Raw genomic sequence first — 20,470 nt, 5'->3', positions numbered from 1 at the left:
CACTTGCCTTACCTAACAGTTTAATGATAGCTGGTGTAGTACTTATATCTGATTTGAATGTCGTAAGAAGAATACCTGATTCATAACATTGTCTTTTAAAGGGACTTTCAAAAAAATATTCTGTCATAAAAGACAAAACAGAAACAAAGACTTAAAACAACATCAAGGTATAGAGATTAATTAGGCAAGTTTGAATGAGTGAAAACTAGAGAGTAGAGTAGACTTCTGTACTTAGTTAAAGCAGACTTGCTGAGGTCAGCAGAACCAAGAGGGAATATTTTTTTTCCTCCCAAATTAAAATGGCCATTTTTTTTCAGCTTACTTTTTTTTCTTCCAAGAATTTTTCTTTCTTGCAAAGATGTTTTTCATTTAACCATACAGTTTGCCTGATTTATTATAGGTACTCAACAAATATTGGATGAAAAAATAGATTTTTTTTGAAAGCATGACTTAATATTAACAGAAACCTTTGTGTAAATTAGTTTTGAAGTCAGAATTCATTTTAATTCCTCTCTGCTACATTATTAGGCACATAGTAGGCCCACAGAGTATATTGAGGTAATGAATAATGATCTGTGAAATTGTCAGTGAATGAGAGTTACAAAACATATCATCTGTAAATAGTTTTTTTAATGTTGCAATGCCCTCAAAATTCTAAAATTCCCCTTAGGGATCCTTTCTTTTTTTATTTACTTGTTCATTCATTCATTTTGTCTTTCTCTTTTTAAAGGATCTTTCGAACAATCGTCTTACAACTGTTCCTGCTAGTTTTGCTTCTCTATCCAGCCTGCTAAAACTCAATCTTTCCAGTAATCAACTGAAGAGTTTGCCTGCAGAAATAAGTGGAATGAAAAGTAAATCTTCTCTATTTTAAAAAATAAAAAAATTTGAAGTTGGTGCAACTTACATTTAAAAAAATAAATTTTTATATAGTTAGTTACAGAGAAGTAAAATAATAGATTTTATGGTGGTAAATGCAAACAGTAACAACTGGTCAGATTTTCTCCAGGCCATTGTAGTCTAGCAAGTTTGTAAAGAATTACCACCAGGGGACTTCCCTGATGGTCCAGTGGGTAAGACTCCATGCTCCCAATGCAGGGGGCCCGGGTTCAATCCTTGGTCGGGGACCTAGATCCTGCATGCATGCCACAACTAAGAGTTTACATGCCGCAACTAAGAAGTCCGCATGCTGCAACTAAGAGTCCGCATGCCACAACTAAGATCTTGTGTGCCACAACTAAGACTTGGTGCAGCCTAAATAAATGAATAATAAAACAAAACAATAAAAAAAAAGAATTACTGCCAAAACAATACTTTGGCATATCAAGCAGAGAAAAAGAAAATAAGATTATAGATTGTGGTAATATTGTATACCTGAGAAATTGATTAAGGTTTTGAGCTATTCTATCTCTTCATTCATTTATTCAACATTTACTAAGAGGTCATTCCCCTTTCCTAGGTGATGCCACCTATGATACATGGTTATGTTATAGCTGTATCCTCCTTGAGGTCCATAAGTAATAATGTCAAGAGATAGTATAGTTTTACTCAAATTGTCAGTTCTTTTAAAAAAAAAAGTTAAAATTTAGTGGTTCCATTAAAGTTTACCATTGAACCATTATATTTGGTGTATTGTAGAACTAATATTAAGGGATAAAAAAAACTGAAGGTACATTTCAGTACCTTTTAAGTAAGTATACTTAATCACGTTAGAATTCTTGATTTAGAATCCAAAATCTTTATAGTGACTTTTTTTTTTTTTTGTCTAAAGGCAAACTATTATTATTTCTTAGTTGATGACCACACTGTGTCAGCTATAGACCTTACTACTCTTTTTTGCTAATCATATATGAGCCTTTTCATTTTTTTAAACCTCCCTTTTGTGGAGGAAGTCATAGATGTGATTTTGTACCATTGATTACAGATTATTTTGCAGTGAATTTGTACAATTGTGCTGTTTGACTTAAAAAATTAATGTATAATTGACTAACAATATTATATTATCTCAGGTGTATAAGATAGTGATATTTTTATACATTACAAAATGATCACTGCTGTTTAACTTTAGATTAATGGTTATTTGTAATTTATAACAGGAATGCATAAATTAAATCTGCCATAAATTCAATTGATATTTCAGGGGAGCCTTTAGTTGTGATACCAGTAGTTGATTCTGCTTGCCTTTGCCATTTTCAATAAAGGTATCAGAAAGTAGAGCTAAACATAAAATATGATACCTGGAGTGCATATGTAAGCATTTTTTTTTCACAAATTGAGTAGAAATGTTGAGAGAGAGGAGCAAATATTGAAGTCAATAGAAAAATACTTTGAACTTACAGCAGTTTTTTTAATATACTATATAATTATGCTCAGATGCTTTCTTTCCTTCAGCTATGACAATGATACTTTTAAGCTATCACCAGTAGGACATTTAGTTATTATTTCACTCTTCATGATGAGATTCCAAGAACAGTATCTAACATTTGCATGGCTCTTTGTAACTCAGAATACTTTTAAATATATTATTTTGCTGCCACAATAGTTCTACAAGTTAGTAGGGATGCATATTATTTACATTTTAAAGATTCAGAAACCTAGGCTTAGAAATTATGTAGTAAATTGTAGAGCCAGCGTTTGCATCTTCTTACTCCGTCCCCATTGCTCTTTTTTTTTACTTTTACTATTTATATTTTTTAATTTATTTTTTATTGAAGTATCATTGATTTACAATGTTGTGTTAATTTCTGCTGTACAGCAAAGTGATTCAGTTATACATATATAAGCAATCTTTTTTTTAAAAAAATAGATCTTTACTGGAGTATAATTGCTTCACAATACTGTGTTAGTTTCTGTTGTACACCAAAGTGAATCAGCCATATGCATATATATGTCCCCATATCCCCTCCTTCTTGAGCCTCCCGCCCATCCTCCCTATTCCACCCCTCTAGGTCATCGCAAAGCACCAAGCTGATCTCCCTGTGCCATGCTACTGCTTCCCACCAGCTAACTATTTTACATTTGGTAGTGTATATAAGTCGATGCTACTCTCACTTCACCCCAGCTTCCCCCTCCCACCCCGTGTCCTCAAGTCCATTCTATGTCTACATCTTTATTCCTGCCCTGCAACTAGGTTCATCAGTACCAATTTTTTTTTTTTTAGATTCCATATATATGCGTTAGCATACGGTATTTGTTTTCATCGTTCTGTCTTACTTCACTCTCTAGGACAGACTCTAGGTCCATCCACCTCACTTTCTTCTGTGTACTGCTTCTATTCTCAACCAGTGCTCTTAGATGCAAACACTTGTGAAAGCTAGTTTCTAAATTTAAAACAAACTTGCTTTATAGAATTTATTGGATCTAGGGTAGATCAGACTGTGACATTTTTCTCAGTGATCTAGCCAAATAATACATAAATTATCATATTATAAGTTGAAAGTAGTACTATTAAATTTGTTTTGGAAAGCAGTTAACTTCTTTAAACAATGAAAGAAGTAGTCTAAGGCAGTACATCAATTCAGTGTTGAATTATGTTAAAATTGACAGGCTCAAAGTACAGGAAAAAAAGTTGTAAAATGCATATTGCCTATTCAAACTATAGGGTTGAGAATATATAGTGGAAAATATATGGTGGCCATTGTAAGTGGAAGAATTTGTAATATGGATTAGGGAGAAAACTGCTTATTAAAGTCCTAAGAGAAAGAAGATCTTTACTTTTTTTCCATTTTTGTTTTCTGTTCTGCCTTTTAAGAAAGATCCAGGAGGTGAGAGAGATGCTGCAAGTGAGAACATTCTTCTTGAGCTATCTATACCTTCTTATCAAGAGTGTTAGCTAAGTTGTTAGTGAAAGAATGTAACTTAAAAAAAATTAGAAGAAGAAAGGAAGGAAAGAAGACAGGGAGAGAGGCAGTATGAGTAGATGAAAGAATAAGAGGGAATACATAGAAATCCAAGGGTTTTTGACAGAACATCAATTGCCTATTTTAAATACAGATGTGTCTAAGCTACTACTGGCCAGAGTTACTTGACATTCTTTCATACGAGTAGTATGCTTGTATGTTTACCTTAAGCTTTTTCTTTTTAAAGATGTATAATTACTGAGAGAAATAATCTCATAGTATATAGTTATATATAGTATATAATCTCATAGTATATAGTTTATATATTTTAGTGTACTTTAAAGGAGTACTAGAGTACTTTGTTTTTTAAATCTTTACAAAGATGACCTGCACTATTATTAAACATTGATTTTAATATCATTGTTTCTCTTTAATTATAACTAAATATAAAACATTTTTAGTTTAATTCAGTGGTATTCTACGATTCTTGATTATTATAGCAGTATAGAATATCACAGGTTTGTAAGTCCTCATGATTATGTACACATTATTTGAATGTATATACAATTATAAACCAGTATTTTTTCTGTATTAAAATATCTTTGTATTTCACTAAATATATATTACAGGATTAAAGCATTTGGATTGTAATTCAAATCTCTTGGAAACTATACCTTCTGAATTGGCTAGCATGGAATCACTAGAATTGCTTTATTTGCGGAGGAATAAATTACGTTTTCTACCGGAATTTCCTTCTTGTAAATTATTAAAGGTACTATTTAGTTGATTATTAAATAACTATACATTTTCTGAAAGTTAATCGTGAAAATCAAATTTTAAATGTATTTTACATTGAGAATATGTGTTAGTTATGTGTTATTTTTTCCTATATTCCTATTTTTCAGAATTTTAATGACTAAATATATTAATGGTATTGTTAATAATAGATTTTTTTTAAAAAAGCAGTAATCAATTTTAAAAATAAGAATTTGTCCATTTCATCTGGAGAGTAGTTTATAACTGGAGAAGTAGTAGATGATGAGGCTAACAAAGTAAGTTGGGACCATAGTGCAGGAAACCTGGAATACCAGGAATGAATATGTATCTAATTCTATAAGTTGCCAACTCATGTTTACCTCATCATAAAGTCTGTTTAAAATTAATTACTTTTTTTGGTATTAAGTGTATAGCATTAACATTGTATTTAAATTTGCTATGCTTTGCTTTTCTGTATGTATACTTTTATGCATTAGTGTTGAGTTTGTTTTGTTTTTTGTTTGTTTTTCTGAACATAGTTGCTTTACAATGTTGTGTTCCTTTTTGCTGTACAGCGAAGTGAGTCAGCTATATGTATGTATATATCTACTCCCTCTTGGACCTCTCTTCCAGCCCCCCCACCCCTTCACACCCATCTAGGTCATCACAGAGCACCGAGCTGAGCTCCCTGTGCTATACAGCAGGTTCCCACTAGCTATCAGTTTTACACATGGTACTGTGTATATGTCAATACTAATCTCCCAATTTGTCCCCCAATCCCCCTCTGTCCACACATCCATTTTCTATGTCTGTGTCTCTATTCCTGCCCTGCAAATAGGTTCATCTCTACCATTTTTCTAGATTCCACACATATGCGTTAATATACAATACTTGTTTTTTTCTTCCTGACTGACTTCACTCTGTATGACAGACTCTACATCCATCAACATCTCTACAAATGACCCAATTTCATTCTTTTTTATGGCTGAGTAATAATTCCATTATATATATATACCACATCTTCTTTATCCATTCATCTGTTGATGGACATTTAGGTTGCTTCCATGTCCTGGCTATTGTAAATAGTGCTGCAATGAATATTGGGGTACATGTGTCTTTTTGAATTATGGTTTTCTCAGGGTATGTGCTCAGTAGTGGGATTGCTGGGTCATATAGTAGTTCAATTTTTAGTTTTTTAAGGAATCTCCATGCTGTTCTGCATAGTGGCTGTATCAATTTACATTCCCACCAACAGTGCAAGAGGGTTCCTCTTTCACCACACCCTCTCCAGCGTTTATTGTTTGTAGATTTTTTTTGATGATCGCCATTCTGACCCGTGTGAGATGATACCTCATTGTAGTTTTTTTTTTTTTTTTTTTTTTATTTTTTGCGGTATGCGGGCCTCTCACTGTTGTGGCCACTCCCGTTGCAGAGCACAGGCTCCGGACGCGCAGGCTCAGCGGCCATGGCTCACGGGCCCAGCCGCTCTGCGGCATGTGGGATCTTCCCAGACCGGGGCACGAACCCGTATCCCCTGCATCGGCAGGCGGACTCTCAACCACTGCGCCACCAGGGAAGCCCCCTCATTGTAGTTTTGATTTGCATTTCTCTAATAATTAGTGATGTTGAGCATCTTTTCATGTGCCTCTTGGCCATCTATCTGTATGTCTTCTTTGGAGAAACGTCTATTTAGGTCTTCTGCCCATTTTTTGATTGGTTTGTTTGTTTTTTTAATATTGAGCTGCATGAGCTGTTTGTATATTTTGGAGATTAATCCTTTGTCAGTTGCTTTGTTTGCAAATACTTTCTTTCTGAAGGTTGTCTTTTCATCTTATTTATGGTTTCCTTTGCTGTGCAAAAGCTTTTAAGTTTAACATCATACACAAAAATACACAAAATGAATTAAAGACCTAAATGTAAGACTGAACACTATAAAACTCTTGGAGGAAAAAATAGGCAAAACACTCCTTGACATAAATCACAAAAAGATCTTTTTTGACCCACCCCCTAGAGTAATGAAAATAAAAACAAAAATAAACATATGGGACCTAATTAAACTTAAAAGCTTTCACACAGCAAAGAAAGCCATAAACGAGTTACTTTTAAACAGAATGGTGACAATGATATAAATAACTGAAAAAAATATCATTTAATAAGATTAATTATCTGATAATCTTAGATTCTGCTAGTGAGAAATCAGTATATATAATAATCACTAATAAAAATGTTGAGTAACAAACCTTTATTATAATATAAATAACTTTTTTAACTTGTACTGATTTGTTTTAAAACTTTAATTTTTTATCAGTATAGTTCTTGGATTTGTGTTTTTATTAATTCTGTAAATGTAACTACTAAATCATTTCTCTGCTTTGGTTTTATAAACTTTGAACTTTCTTCCAGATTAAACCTTTAATTAATTTTTAAATTACTAGGAAATTCTTGAAAATTTTCCTTTTTGTCATTTTTCTTTAACTGTAAGATTGCTTAAATATAATTAAAAATTTAAGCATCTTAGTAATTAGATAACTTTCCATGTATTTTTCAATGATTTGAAATCAAGATTTCAATTTTATTTTCATTATCTAGTATAAAGTTGAATACAGAAATATACATGATTGATCTTTGCTTTTGTAGGAATTACATGTAGGTGAAAACCAGATTGAAGTATTAGGGGCAGGACACCTTAAGCATCTGAATTCTATCCTTGTGCTAGACCTGCGAGATAACAAGTTAAAATCTGTTCCAGATGAAATTACACTCCTGCAATCTTTGGAAAGGCTTGACCTAAGCAACAATGATATTAGTAGGTAAGTTTAAAGATGGAATGAATAAGAAATCATTTCTGTATTTGGTTGTAATTCATAAGTTATAAAAGCATGTAGAGATCTCTTTTATAAATCAAATTCAATAACTGTTTATTGAGTAGGTATCATGTGTAGACCTACAAAGACTTTGTTCTTGGCAGCAAGCTTAATATGCTAATGGAATCAGTTACTCCAACTCAGTAGGACACAAACTCTACGGATAACTCCTAGATCAGTGCCTGGGTACATAGAAGCTGCCTGATAAATATTTGTTGAATTTGTTAAATGACGTAAAGCCATGGGAGAGATACGAAATACTTTGGGGGTTTAAAGGAGATACAGGAATCACAATTTATTGAGAAGACTCAGGGCAGACTTTGTGGAAGAAGTAAAATTTTTAGATGATATTATAGAACTGGGACCAGGGTGAAGCAAGTTAATTGCCTAGAGCACAAAATTTAAATGTACGCACAGGGTCATGCCTCATTATAGTCCTATCATGTGATCTTTGAAGGATGACCACTATTTTCAAGTGCATGTGTAAGGTGGTCAGAATGACTCATTTGGCAGGAGGAAACTGCACAAACAAAGCTCTGAAAGTTTAGAAAATGAATTGTAGGTACATATAGAGAGAACAGCAAGGAATCGAGTTGAGATGGTAGGGTGCATGAAAGGAGATTGTGAGAATTTAGTTCTTGAAAGATAAGTTGAGGCCATGTGAAAGAGTTCCTTAAAATGCCTGTGAAGAGCCAGTTTTCGTTAATTAAGAGGTGGGGAGATTAACAACAAAACCAACTTGATTGTAATCTCATTAAAAAATAAATTGGTGATAGTGGGTCAGATACTTTGGATAGGAGTGGTTTTGTAGATGGGAATTCTAAAAAATTCTATTAATCTAATAATGATCACTAAGGAGCACTTGCTATATCCAATTTACTGAGTTGACATCTTTGTAGATTTCTCTCTTATGTAATAAGGACCTAAACTGTAGTGATAATGGGAATGGAAAGAAGAGGAAAGATGTGAAAGGTGTGATGAGTTAGAATAAGTAGTATTTAGCAATTGATTGTGTTGGAGCTGTAGAGGAAGAGGGTAGTGAGCAAAGAATCATAAGGAGTTATAAAACCATAATATTTAGAGATGGAATTATTTTACAGATACATAAAAAAAAGACTCAGACTCACCTAAGATTGTATGCCAGTTAGGTGTCTGAAGTTTTATGTTTGGATGTCAGAAACATGGTTTGCTCTTCACAGAAGTAGAAAGGTTAAGCAAGGTAGACTTTCTTCTATGTGTATATTTCAATAACTTTTTAAAAATCAAAATTGTTTTCACAGTGTACATATGGCATATGGTACATCTTTTTATTTTATTTTATTTATTTATTGTTTCTGGCTGCGTTGGGTCTTCGTTTCTGTGTGCGGGCTTCTCTCTAGTTGCGGCGAGTGGGGGCTACTGTTCGTTGCGGTGCGCGGGCTTCTCGTTGTGGTGGTGTCTCTTGTTGTGGAGCATGGGCTCTAGGCATGCGGGCTTCAATAATTGTGGCTCGCAGGTTCTAGAGTGCAGGCTCAGTAGTTGTGGCGTGTGGGCTTAGTTGCTCCATGGCATATGCATGTGGGATCTTCCTGGACCAGGGCTAAAACCCATGTCCCCTGCATTGGCAGGCGGATTCTTAACCACCGTGCCACCAGGGAAGCCCCATATGGTACATCTTGACCATAGATTTGAATGCTTGGACAGTGACCATTCTTTCCACTCACTTCTATTTATGACAGAATTAATAAGTGACCTGGATATTCCTAAAAGTACTTATAACTAATGAATGAAATAATCGCTTGCCTCATAAATACTGACATATACATTTTCCCCCATAACAGTCTTATTTTGGCTACTACATGAAAGCAGCAGAAAGCAAATATTTAAAACAAAAATGATGACAAATAATATTAAATAAATAAAGTAATGGGTACAAATATTTCTGATATATCTGTTTCTCTTTCTCCAGAGCTCTGGATATAAAGTGTGTGTATATCACAGGGCCTAGAACATAATGAAACTAATAAGTATTTTCCTTCCTTTCATCTGATCTCATACTTCCTAGATATTAGACCATTCTATGCATTTTTTGCCCCTCCAGAATCTCCTCTAACTAAAATATTGATTCCTTGCAATGCTACCAGAGTAATTTTTATAAAGTACAAATTATCAGGTTGTTCTTCTACTAAAAAACTTTGATGATTCTCCATTCTTATAGCACTGTTTCCCAAATATGGTTATGTATCAGACCACATGAGAAGCTTTAAGAAAAAATGCAGATACTGAGGCAACAATGAATCAATCTTTAACAATGGAACCTTAGAATTGTTTTGAGTTTTATTTTTAAAAATTCCTAGGAGATTTTGATGCGTCTGGTTTTCCATCCAGCAGTTGGGAATCACTGTCTTGCAAGATAACATTCAGAATTTTTAGTGTAACAGCCAAGTACATCTCAGAGTCAGACTTCATTCAGTCTCTCTTTGTCATCTTTCACTTCCACAGGTATCCTACTCTGACAACACTGAACTGCAAATGTACTGACTTTTTCATTTTCTTTACCTTAGAATGCCCTTTTCCTGCCTGACTGCCTGATGGAATTCCATTCTTTTTAAGCCCAAATCCAGGCTTTGCTACTCCCTTCTCCCTCTACCCCCCTTGCTAATTTCTACTTCTGTACTCTCAGAGCAACTTTACTTGTTTAGCACTTGTCTTATTACATATATATAAAAAATATATTCATTTGTTGACATATAATCTGCATACAATAAAATCTACCAATTAAAATATACAATTTGATGATTTTTGACAAATGTATGTAATTGTATAACCATTGTTACAGTCATGAAGAACACTTCTGTTTCCCTAACTTCTCCTCCTACCCTTTGCAGTCAATCCCCTGTTCATATCCCCAACCCCTAGCAATCAGTGATGTGCTCTGTCACTGTAGTTTTGCCTTTTTAAAAATTTCATATAAATGAAATCACAGCATATAGTTTTTGTGTCTGTCTTTTTTCTTGTGGTATAAAGCTTTTGTGATTCATTCATGTGTATCAATAGTTTATTCATTTTTATTCATTTTTATTGCTGAGTGTTATTTCATTATACAGATATACCACAATTTATTCATCTCTTCACTAGTTAGTTGATGGATATTTGGATTACTTTCAATTTTCTGACTATTGTGAATATTCATGTAAGTCTTTGGTTGGACATTATTTTCATTTTTCCTGGGTAAATATGTAGGAGTGGGATTGCTTAGTTGTATGGTGAGTGTATATTTAACTTTAAAAAACTCCACTTTCTAGAGTGGCTGTGCTATTTTATATGCTCACCAGCAACATAAGATAATTCCTATATTTTGGTTAGCGATACATGTGTCCTTTTCCTTTGTTCAACTAAAAATTTTTTAAGGGAACGTTCTTGTTATCCCTACACCAATGCCTAGTATATTATAGATGCTTAACAGATTTTGAGATTTAATATTTATGTGTATAAACTGGTTATCTTTTTGTGTACCAAAGATAAAAATTACTTTCTTTACTGAATGAAAATATGAGTTATGCAATTGAAAATTATTTTTTCTCATTTTTTTTCAATTAGGAAATATTTTGTTTGCTTATATTTACTTTTTAGCACTGGATACAATTTAGCAAATGTTTTATAGCTCACATTCTTTTTTTAGTAATCACAATATGATAGTATCGAAACAAATTTCTCTCTTTTTTTTTTTTTTTAAAACAAGTTTGGCCTCTATTTCGAGAGGAAATATTTTAGGCCTAAATTACTTAGGCTTTCTTTGACACTATTTTATGGTGTATAGTTTGTCATATGTTAGTTTTATAATCTACTACTTGGTTGAATTATACTTACCCTTAATGTCTTCCTTGAAATCAATTTAATCTTTTGTAGTCTGCCCTGTTCATTGGGAGAACTTCATTTGAAATTCCTGGCACTAGAAGGAAATCCTTTGAGAACGATTCGAAGAGAAATTATAAATGTAAGCATATTTAGAATTCAGTGCTGGGTTTTTTTTTGTTTGTTTGTTTGTTTTGGTTTTTTTTGCGGTACGCGGGCCTCTCACTGTTGTGGCCTCTCCCGTTGCGGAGCACAGGCTCTGGACGCGCAGGCTCAGCAGCCATGGCTCACGGGCCCAGCCGCTCCACGGCATGTGGAATCTTCCCGGACCGGGGCATGAACCCATGTCCCCTGCCTCGGCAGGCGGACTCTCAACCACTGTGCCATCAGGGAAGCCCTCAGTGCTGGTTTTTAAATTTGATATTGAAACATACACATTGATCTATAAAACTGCAATGTATGTCTTGGTGAATATGTCTTTCTCCCCACATTTTCAGAAAGGAACCCAAGAAGTCTTAAAATATCTACGAAGCAAGATTAAAGGTACTTTTCTATTTTCTCCCATATTTTGAAGGATAACATGAAAAGTGGTAAAGAGTTAATAGTATATAAATTTACATGTATTTTTGGTGTAAATATTTAGAGAGAATGGTCCCTGGCAGGTGTGGCTCTAATTCTGAATCCACTAGGCCATAAATATGCTGAAATTATTTAAAAAAACATTAAATTCACAATAATACTGTTCTATCCTTAATCTCTTTGAGTTGTGTTATACTGTATCAATTAGAAAATATAAAAAAAGATTCTGTAAGCACCTAATGCTTTACCTTTGAAAAAAGCACAAAACTTGACTATTATGGTATAATATAAGGGTTCTATTGACTGGGAAATATATTAACAGGCATTTGAATATATGGTCCATTCATAGTTTTGGTAAGTTCTGACAAAAATAAAGACAAAACACATTTTTTAGGAATGCTAATTTAGCACAAACATGCACCAAAAGAAAAATTACCATAAATTTAATTTTTAATGTTTCACTAAAATTGTGATTTATTCCAGTTTTTATTTCATGTATGTTATTGTAGCACACACTACATGTAGAACATTAAGAAAAAATTTTTTGTGCCAGTGTAATGCCGCATAACAAACCACTCCGAAACTTAGTGGCTAAATACAGCAGCTATTAATTTAGCTCACAACTCTTGGTTATGCACAGCCTAGTCTAGCACCATATTGTCAGTCAGTGATGTTAAATAAATAAGATAATTGTATACTTAAGTAATTTATATTTTCCATTTTGCCCTTCAAATAAATTGACATAATTTTCTAAGACTCTCATTTTCTGACAATCAGATAATGTCCTTTTCTCTCCAGATATACTTTCTCCTCAAGCAAGATTGATTATTCTGATATAAATCAGTTAGAAGTCATGTCAGAATAATCAAAAAAAAATTTAAAGCCTTTTTTTTAGACTAGTTTAAGGTTTACAACAAAATTGAGAGGAAGTTACAGAGATTTCCCACATGTCCTCTGCCTGCACACATATACCCTCCCTCAATATCAGCAACACTCACTAGAATAGTACATTTTTTACAAAGGATGGAGCCTACGTTGACACATCATAATCACCCCAAGTGCATAGGTACCTTAGGGTTCACTCTTGGTGTTGTACATTCTATGGGTTTGGACAAATGTATAATGCCATATATTCATCATTGTAATATACAAAGTATTTTCACTGCTGTAAAAATCCTCTGTGATCTGCCTATTCATCCTCCCTCCCCCACACAATCCCTGCCATCCCTGACAACCACTGATCTTTTTCTTGTCTCTGTATTTATGTCTTTTCCAGAATGTCAAATAATTGGAATCATGCAGTCTGTAACCTTTTCAGATTGGCTTCTTTCACTTAGAAATATGCACTTAAGCTTCCCTCATGTCTTTTTAAGGCTTAATAGCTTATTTCCTTTTAACACTGAATGATATTTCACTGTCTGTATGTACCACAGTTTATCTACTCACCCACCTACTGCAAGACATCACGGTTGCTTCAAAGTTTTGACAGTTATGAATAAAGCTGCTATTTTTTGCATATGGATGTCCCATTGTTTCAGCATCATTGTGAAAAAGACTATCTTTGCCTTTGTATATTCCATTGTATTACCTTTGCTCCTTTGTCAAAGATCAGCTGACTACATTTATGGGGGTCTCTTTATGGATTGTCTATTCTGTTCATTGATCTGTTTGTTCTTTTGCCGTATCACACTGTCTTGATTACTATCTTTAAGTTGGATAGCATCAGTCTTCCAATTTTGTTCTTCTCTTCCAATACTATGTTGCCTGTTCTGGCTCTTTTGCCTCTCCATATAAACCTTAGAATCAATTTGTTGATACTGACAAAATAACTTGCTGGGATTTTGATTGGAATTACATTGAATATATAGATCAAATAGGGAAGAACTGACATCTTGACAGTATTGGATCTTTCCATCCATGAATATGGGATATCTCTCCATTTATTTAGATCTTCTTTGATTTCATTCATCAAAGTTTTGTAGTTTTCCTCATATAGTTCTTATTCACATTTATTAGATTTATACCCGAGTATTTCAGTTTTGGATGCTAATGTAAATGGTACTATGTTTTTAATTTCAAACTCTACTTGTTTATTGTTGATATAGAGGAAAACAATTTACTTTTATATATTAACCTTATATCCTGCAGCCTTACTATAGTATAATCACTTATTAGTTCCAGGGGGTTATTTTTGGATTTTCTAACAAGATGATTGTGCCATCTGTGAACAAAGACAGTTTTATGTCCCCCTTCCCAATCTGTGTACCTTTTATCTCTTTTCTTGTCTTATTGCATTAACAAGAACTTCCTCCAGTGCAGTGCTGAAGAGGAGTGAGTGGAGAGAGGGCACATCCTTGCCTTGTACCTGATCTTAGGGGGAAAGCTTCAAGTTTCTCAACATTAATTATGACAGCTGTAGGGCTGTTATAGTCTTTATTAAGTTGACAAAGTTCTCTTGTTTCTGTTTTACTGAGTTTTTATCATAAATGCCTGTAGGATTTTATCAAACACATTTTATACATCTATTGATATGACCATGTAATTTTTCTGTTTTAGCCTGTTGATACGAAGGATTACATTAGTTGATTTTTGAATGCTGAACTAGCCTTGCATACCTGGGTTAAATCCCAGTTGTTTATGGTGCATAATTCTTTTTATACTTTTTTAGATTTGATTTGCAAGTATTTTGTTGAGGATTTTTACATGTATGTTCATGAGAGATTTTGCTTTCTAGTTTTATTTTCTTGCAATTTCTTTGTCTGGTTTTGGTATTAGGGTAGTACTGGCCTCATGGAATGAGTTAGGAAGTATTCTCTCTGCTTCATTCCTTGGAAAAAGATTGTAGAGTATTGGTATAATTTCTTCCTTAAATGTTTGGTAGAATTCACCAGTCATACTGTCTGGGCCTGGTGCTTTCTGTTTCGGAAGGTTATTAATTATTGATTCGATTTCTTTAATAGATAATAGGCCTATTCAGATTGTCTGGTTTTTCTTGTGTGAGTTTTGGAAGATTGTGTATTTCTAGGAATTCACCCATTTCATCTAGGTTATCAAAATTGTGGACATAGAATTGTTCTTAGTATTCTTTCATTATCCTTTTTTGTGTGCATGGAACCTGCAGTGATGTCTTCTCTTTCATTTCTGATATTAGTCATTTGTGTCCTCTCTCCTTTTTTCTTAGCCTGGCATAGAGGCATACTAATTTTATTGATCTTTTCAAATAACTAGCTTTTGGTCTTATTGATTTTTCTCTATTGATCTCCTGTTTTCAATTTCATCAATTTCTACTCTAGTTCTTATTTCTTTTCTTCTTGATTTGGATTTAATTATCTCTTCTTTTTCTAATTTCCTAAAGTAGAAACTTCGATTGGCGATTTTAGATCTTTCTTTTTTTCTAGTACATGCATTGAATGCTGTGAGTTTCCCTCTAAACACTGCTTTCAGTGCAAACAACAGATTTCAATAAGTTGTGTTTTTATTTTTATGTAGAAATCTTTAGATTTCTTTTTTGAGCTATGTGTTATTTAGAAATGTGTTGTTTAATAATCACATATTTTGAGAATTTCCAGTTATCTTTCTGTTATTGATTTCTAGTTTAATTTCATTGTCCTCTGAGAGTAGACATTGATTGCTGTACTTTAAAAAGGTATGTTTTATGGCATTATAAGGTACAAGGTCGATTAAATATATTAGGATATATACTAAGCTGTTGTATTGTACATGACTTCTTCTCATATGCCATTGGTCAGAACTTATATTGCAGCCACTCATGTAAGGGGAGCTGGGAAATACAGCTTTTTTTTTTTTTTTAAATAAGAAGCAGCTTTATTGTCATGTAATTCACATGCCATACAATTCTTCCATTAGAATTGTACAACTACATGTTTTTTGCTATATTAACAGGTAAGTACAACCATTGCCATAGTCAATTTTAAACATTTTCATCACCTCAAAAAGAATTGCAGTACCTTTTGGCTATTATGGATAATGCAGTGATAAACATTTATTTACAAGTTTCAGTGTGAACGTGTCTTCATTTCTCTTGCATATACATCTAGGAGTGGAATTGCTGGGTCCTATGGTAATTTTATATTAAGTCATTTGAGAACTGCCAGACTGTTTTTCACAAAGCAGCTGCACCAGTTTACATTCTCATTAGTATTGTATTAGGGTTCTGATTCTTCCACATCCTCACAAACACTTGTTTTCTGACTTTCTGATTCTAGCCATTCTAGTGGGTATGAAGTGGTATCTCATTGTAGATTTGATTTGCATTTCCCTGATGAATAATAATGTTGAACATTATGTGCTTATTAGCCATTTGTACATCTTTGGAGAAATACATTGCCCAATTGAGATACATTGCCCAATTTTTAATTATTTTTATTATTGAGATGTAATAATTCTTTATGTAGTCTAGATATAAGTCTCTTGTCAGATATATGATGTGCAGATATTTTCCAGGCTTCTGTGGGTTTGTCTTTTCATTTTCTTGATAGGGTCCTTTGAAACACAAGTTTTTTTTGAATTTTGATGGAATCATTTTCTTTCTTTTTTTGCTTATGTGTTTGGTTTCATATCTAAAAGTCCTTTGCAAAATCCTGTTTTATGAAGATTTCTCCTATTTTTTCTTCTAAGAGTTTTATACTTTTGCTCTTACATTCATGTCTTTGATCCACTTTGAGTTAATTTTTATATATAGTATGAGATAAGGGTACAATTTCATTCTTTTGCTTGTGACTATCCAGTTTCTGTGTACCATTTGTTGAAAAGACTTCTTTTCTCACTGAATGGTCTTGGCATTTTTTGTTGAATATCACTTAACTATAAATGTAGGATTTATTCTGTACTCTCAATTTTATTCCATTGATCTATATATCTATCCTGTGCCAGTACTACACTATCTTGATTACCATTGCTTTGTACTAAGTTCTGAAATTGGGAAGTGTAAGTCCTACTTTATTCTTCTTTCTTGGGTTTGTCTTGGCTATTCTGGGTTTCTTGCAATCGCATACAAATTTTAGAATCAGCTTGTTAATTTCTACAAAGAAGTCAGCTGGGTTTCTGATAGGGATTGCATGGAATCTAGATCAGTTTATGGAATATCGCCACCTTAGTTTTTTTTAATCAAAAAGTCAATAAATGTATATGGTAAAAAAAATTCAAGCAATATACAAGAACATACAATGAAAAATAAATCTATTTCTAACAGTAGTCCCCTCCCAAGAGACAACAGCCTGTCTCTTTACATTCTCCTTGATGCTGATTATTAAAAATAGCTCTTTGGAAAGTATTGAGAATATTCTATTTCAATATGTAATCATGCTAATATACATGTATATTTAAAAAATAATGCTGGGTTTTGTTGCTGGTTTAATATGTCTCTCTGCTGATGTAATTTGGCAGTATATATTACATATTTTTTAAAGTGACATAACCAAATCGCTAGGGAACTTCTAAATACTAAAGCATTTCACTTGGTATTAATATTTCTCTCAGTGTCTTTTATTTCTATTTGATATTCTGTCATTTATTCTGTGCTACTTCTGTAAATAAAATATTTATATGATATGTATTTGTGTGGAAAATAATCACTTAATAATTATTGATTAATGAATAACTGATGAGCTTAATGCAAGAGAAATACACTTGGTATTATTTATCAAATGTTCACTAAATGCCTACTGGGTTGAAGCAAGATCAGGGATACTACTGATTTTTTTTTTTTTTAATGTTCTTTTGGCAAGCCTCTGCTCTTAACATATGAATAATAGGATCGTTTTATCATTTTTGCATCGCTAAAAATTAATAGACTTATTTTATTTCTGTCTAGATTGCTGAAGTCTCTTTTGCCAAAAAATCACAAAGCTGTCTCTTCAATGTGTATGATTTTTGTTTGTTTTGTTTTTTATGCCATATTATGACAGTGTGAAACATTAAACGGTCTCTGGAGATTAGTGAAAGTATTGATTGTATGTAAATGTGTAAGTAGGTATGCATGTTAGGAAATATCTATTTAAAATAAAGTCTTATATTTGCTAAGAAAGATCTTAATGTGAGTAATGTACCAAAAGCTTACTTGACTATGCAAATTGCCAGATTTTAAATGATTGGGGATAATCAGCTTCGTAGTATCCTAAACTGAAAAGATAGGCAGATGCCTATTTGGTAGAAATTTTGGGGAAATAATACTTTTCCTTTGTTAACAAATTACTTCATTAGAAGTAATACCATATTATTTTTGCTTAAGAGGAAGGATTGCTTGTCATTGTTTCTTCTGAGACATTGTAGTTATCCTTTATTCTTTCCTACTCCTAAATTTTCTTATGGTAGGATTTATTAAAATATTTTGAATTTTATTTCTATTAAATAAAGATTAAATTCTAGATCTAGATTTGAGATATTGGAAATAAAACATATGAAAAGATATTTTCACCAGTAATATCTATCAATAGAAATCATGTAAACTATTTTTAAGTATTTTTAAAAATTTTTTAAATGACTTTGCAGTATAAATATTGGTTTTTATATAACTTTTCTTTTGCCAGATGATGGACCTAGCCAAAGTGATTCTGTTACTGAGACTGCCATGACACTACCAAGTGAATCTAGAGTCAATGTACATGCCATCATCACATTAAAAATATTAGACTATAGGTATGTAATTCATTTTTTTAAAAATTGCAAAACACATAGGAAACTTTCAGAAATAATCCTTCAGAAAAATTGGTGAAGAATTCATCAGAGTGCATTAGTACTTAGAATAATAGCAATTGCAAAAACAGTGATGAGATAAAAGCATATTAAAAGTACAGTGAATTTAAATGCCCATTCCTTAGGTGATTTGTGTTTATTAGGCTTAAGAGATAGATAAATGGTCGCTAATAGTAAAATTTTTATAATAAAGAACATTTTATTATTATAAAAAATAAGAGTGACAGTATTCATTGGTAATAAAATTTTCTGACTCAGTTACCAGCATCCAGAGAGAATTTTATATTGGAGGGGCTCCTATATTGGTAACTAAAAAATAAGTATCATTTATTTAATGAACACCTCAAGCAGGCAAAGCGTGAGAGGTTGTACTCTGTTTATATATTTGAATACAAGTCAAATAATATGTCATAATAATGTGCTCTGGTAGCACATATGATAAACCTGAAATAATTACAATGTTGGTATATAAACTGAGGCAGAAGCCTAATAATTTTTATATATTATGTGTGTGTGTTCGATTGGAGAAAGAAGATACCTATGCATAGATTGGAAGTGGTTGTCAAGTATTCTTCAGTACCATCTAAGGCAGCAATGATAAAAACAACCAATACTGTCAAAACTCTTGCAGTGATTAGCTCATGTCTGGGTATTGTAATGAAAATAAAAAAGAATACAGACTCAAGTTAGATAGTGACTGGGTTTGTTCAGTTACCCACACAGCCAGCATTAATTTCTGGCCTCTTTTCCTTAACGTATCAGTAGGTACCACCTGCTGAACGGTTAAGATTCAGTCTCTGTTTCAGATTTGTTATGTTCCATTCACATAGAAATCACTACCCTAAACCACCTTCCTTCTCTGACACTGTAACACCGGGTAGTACTCTTCCCTACTTGTAGTTGTGTCCTTCTTCTCATAGCATAACATAGCAATTTAGCATATCTTATCTTACACATAATATAGCCATTTATTCAGTAGGTAGTTGGAGTCTACTAGGTATGTATCAAATTCTATGCTAGCTGTTGTACTACACTGAATGATCAGACAGACTTGATTCCTGCCTTGGAATTTCTTAGCTTAAATTTCCTTTTATCTCTGGCTTCCATTCTTCACCCTGCATGGATATGATTTATTGAGTTTCTATTCTGTGCGGGACATTGTACTAGGTACTTCACATATGCTCTTGCTTTTAATAATTTAAAAAATCTATAAAGTAGTAGTGATACAATTTTTTTTGGTGGGATATAATCATTCCCATTCTTTAAAGGTACAGATGTCACAAAAGCATAATGAAGATAGCACTTAAGACCATACATCTTAAATTGTTTTGATTCTAAATGTATTGTAATTTGTTTTCCTTGGAGGCTTTAATTGGACAGGAGTATCCTATTCAAAATATAAATTATTTCCCAATCTTAAGGCATAAATGCCTTCAACTAAAGTTTTAAACATAGCGTAAATCTTCAAAGTTTAATTTGAATAAATCAGTTTCCCATGACTTGAGCATTTCTGATGGAAAAGATAAAAGTGCTCCATCTGCACAGCAGAAAATGGGTCCTGAAAGCAAAAGTGGAAGGCATAATAACAGTGAAATCTAGGCGTTTTATCATTTTTTTATCCTTTTATCTTTCTGTATACTGTATGCTTTTCTTATACAGTTCTCCCATAACACACATTATATGTAATATTGTTTTCTTGCTCATACAGTCATTCGACATTCCATTGAAGATTCTTTTAAGTGGATGAGGTTAGGCATTAAAAATTGTAAAAGAATAACATAAGCATAACAGCTAATTATAACATCAAATTGTTAAATCTGCAAACGTCAGAGTTCTACTATACTTTCATTTAAGATTAAATTTATATTTTATTGAAAATATAAC

At 32.8% G+C, this 20,470-nt stretch overlaps 1 protein-coding gene across 1 annotated transcript in view; it reads left to right on the top strand.

Moving 5' to 3' along the window:
- Positions 1-20,470, top strand: part of LRRC40 (leucine rich repeat containing 40) — a 51,819-nt gene that overhangs the window by 19,248 nt on the left and 12,101 nt on the right. Inside the window, exons 5-10 of the mRNA XM_082616414.1 lie at positions 731-854; positions 4,469-4,611; positions 7,233-7,405; positions 11,348-11,435; positions 11,791-11,836; positions 18,421-18,529. Coding sequence (XP_082472540.1) covers positions 731-854; positions 4,469-4,611; positions 7,233-7,405; positions 11,348-11,435; positions 11,791-11,836; positions 18,421-18,529 — 683 coding nt within the window. The remainder of the gene's footprint in view (positions 1-730; positions 855-4,468; positions 4,612-7,232; positions 7,406-11,347; positions 11,436-11,790; positions 11,837-18,420; positions 18,530-20,470) is intronic.

Source organism: Mesoplodon mirus, assembly GCF_964341445.2.
Source record: "Mesoplodon mirus genome assembly, chromosome: 3".
Lineage (NCBI taxonomy): Eukaryota > Metazoa > Chordata > Mammalia > Artiodactyla > Ziphiidae > Mesoplodon > Mesoplodon mirus.
The sequence above is the reverse complement of the archived record's forward strand: the minus strand, read 5'-3'. Positions and strand labels throughout refer to the sequence as shown.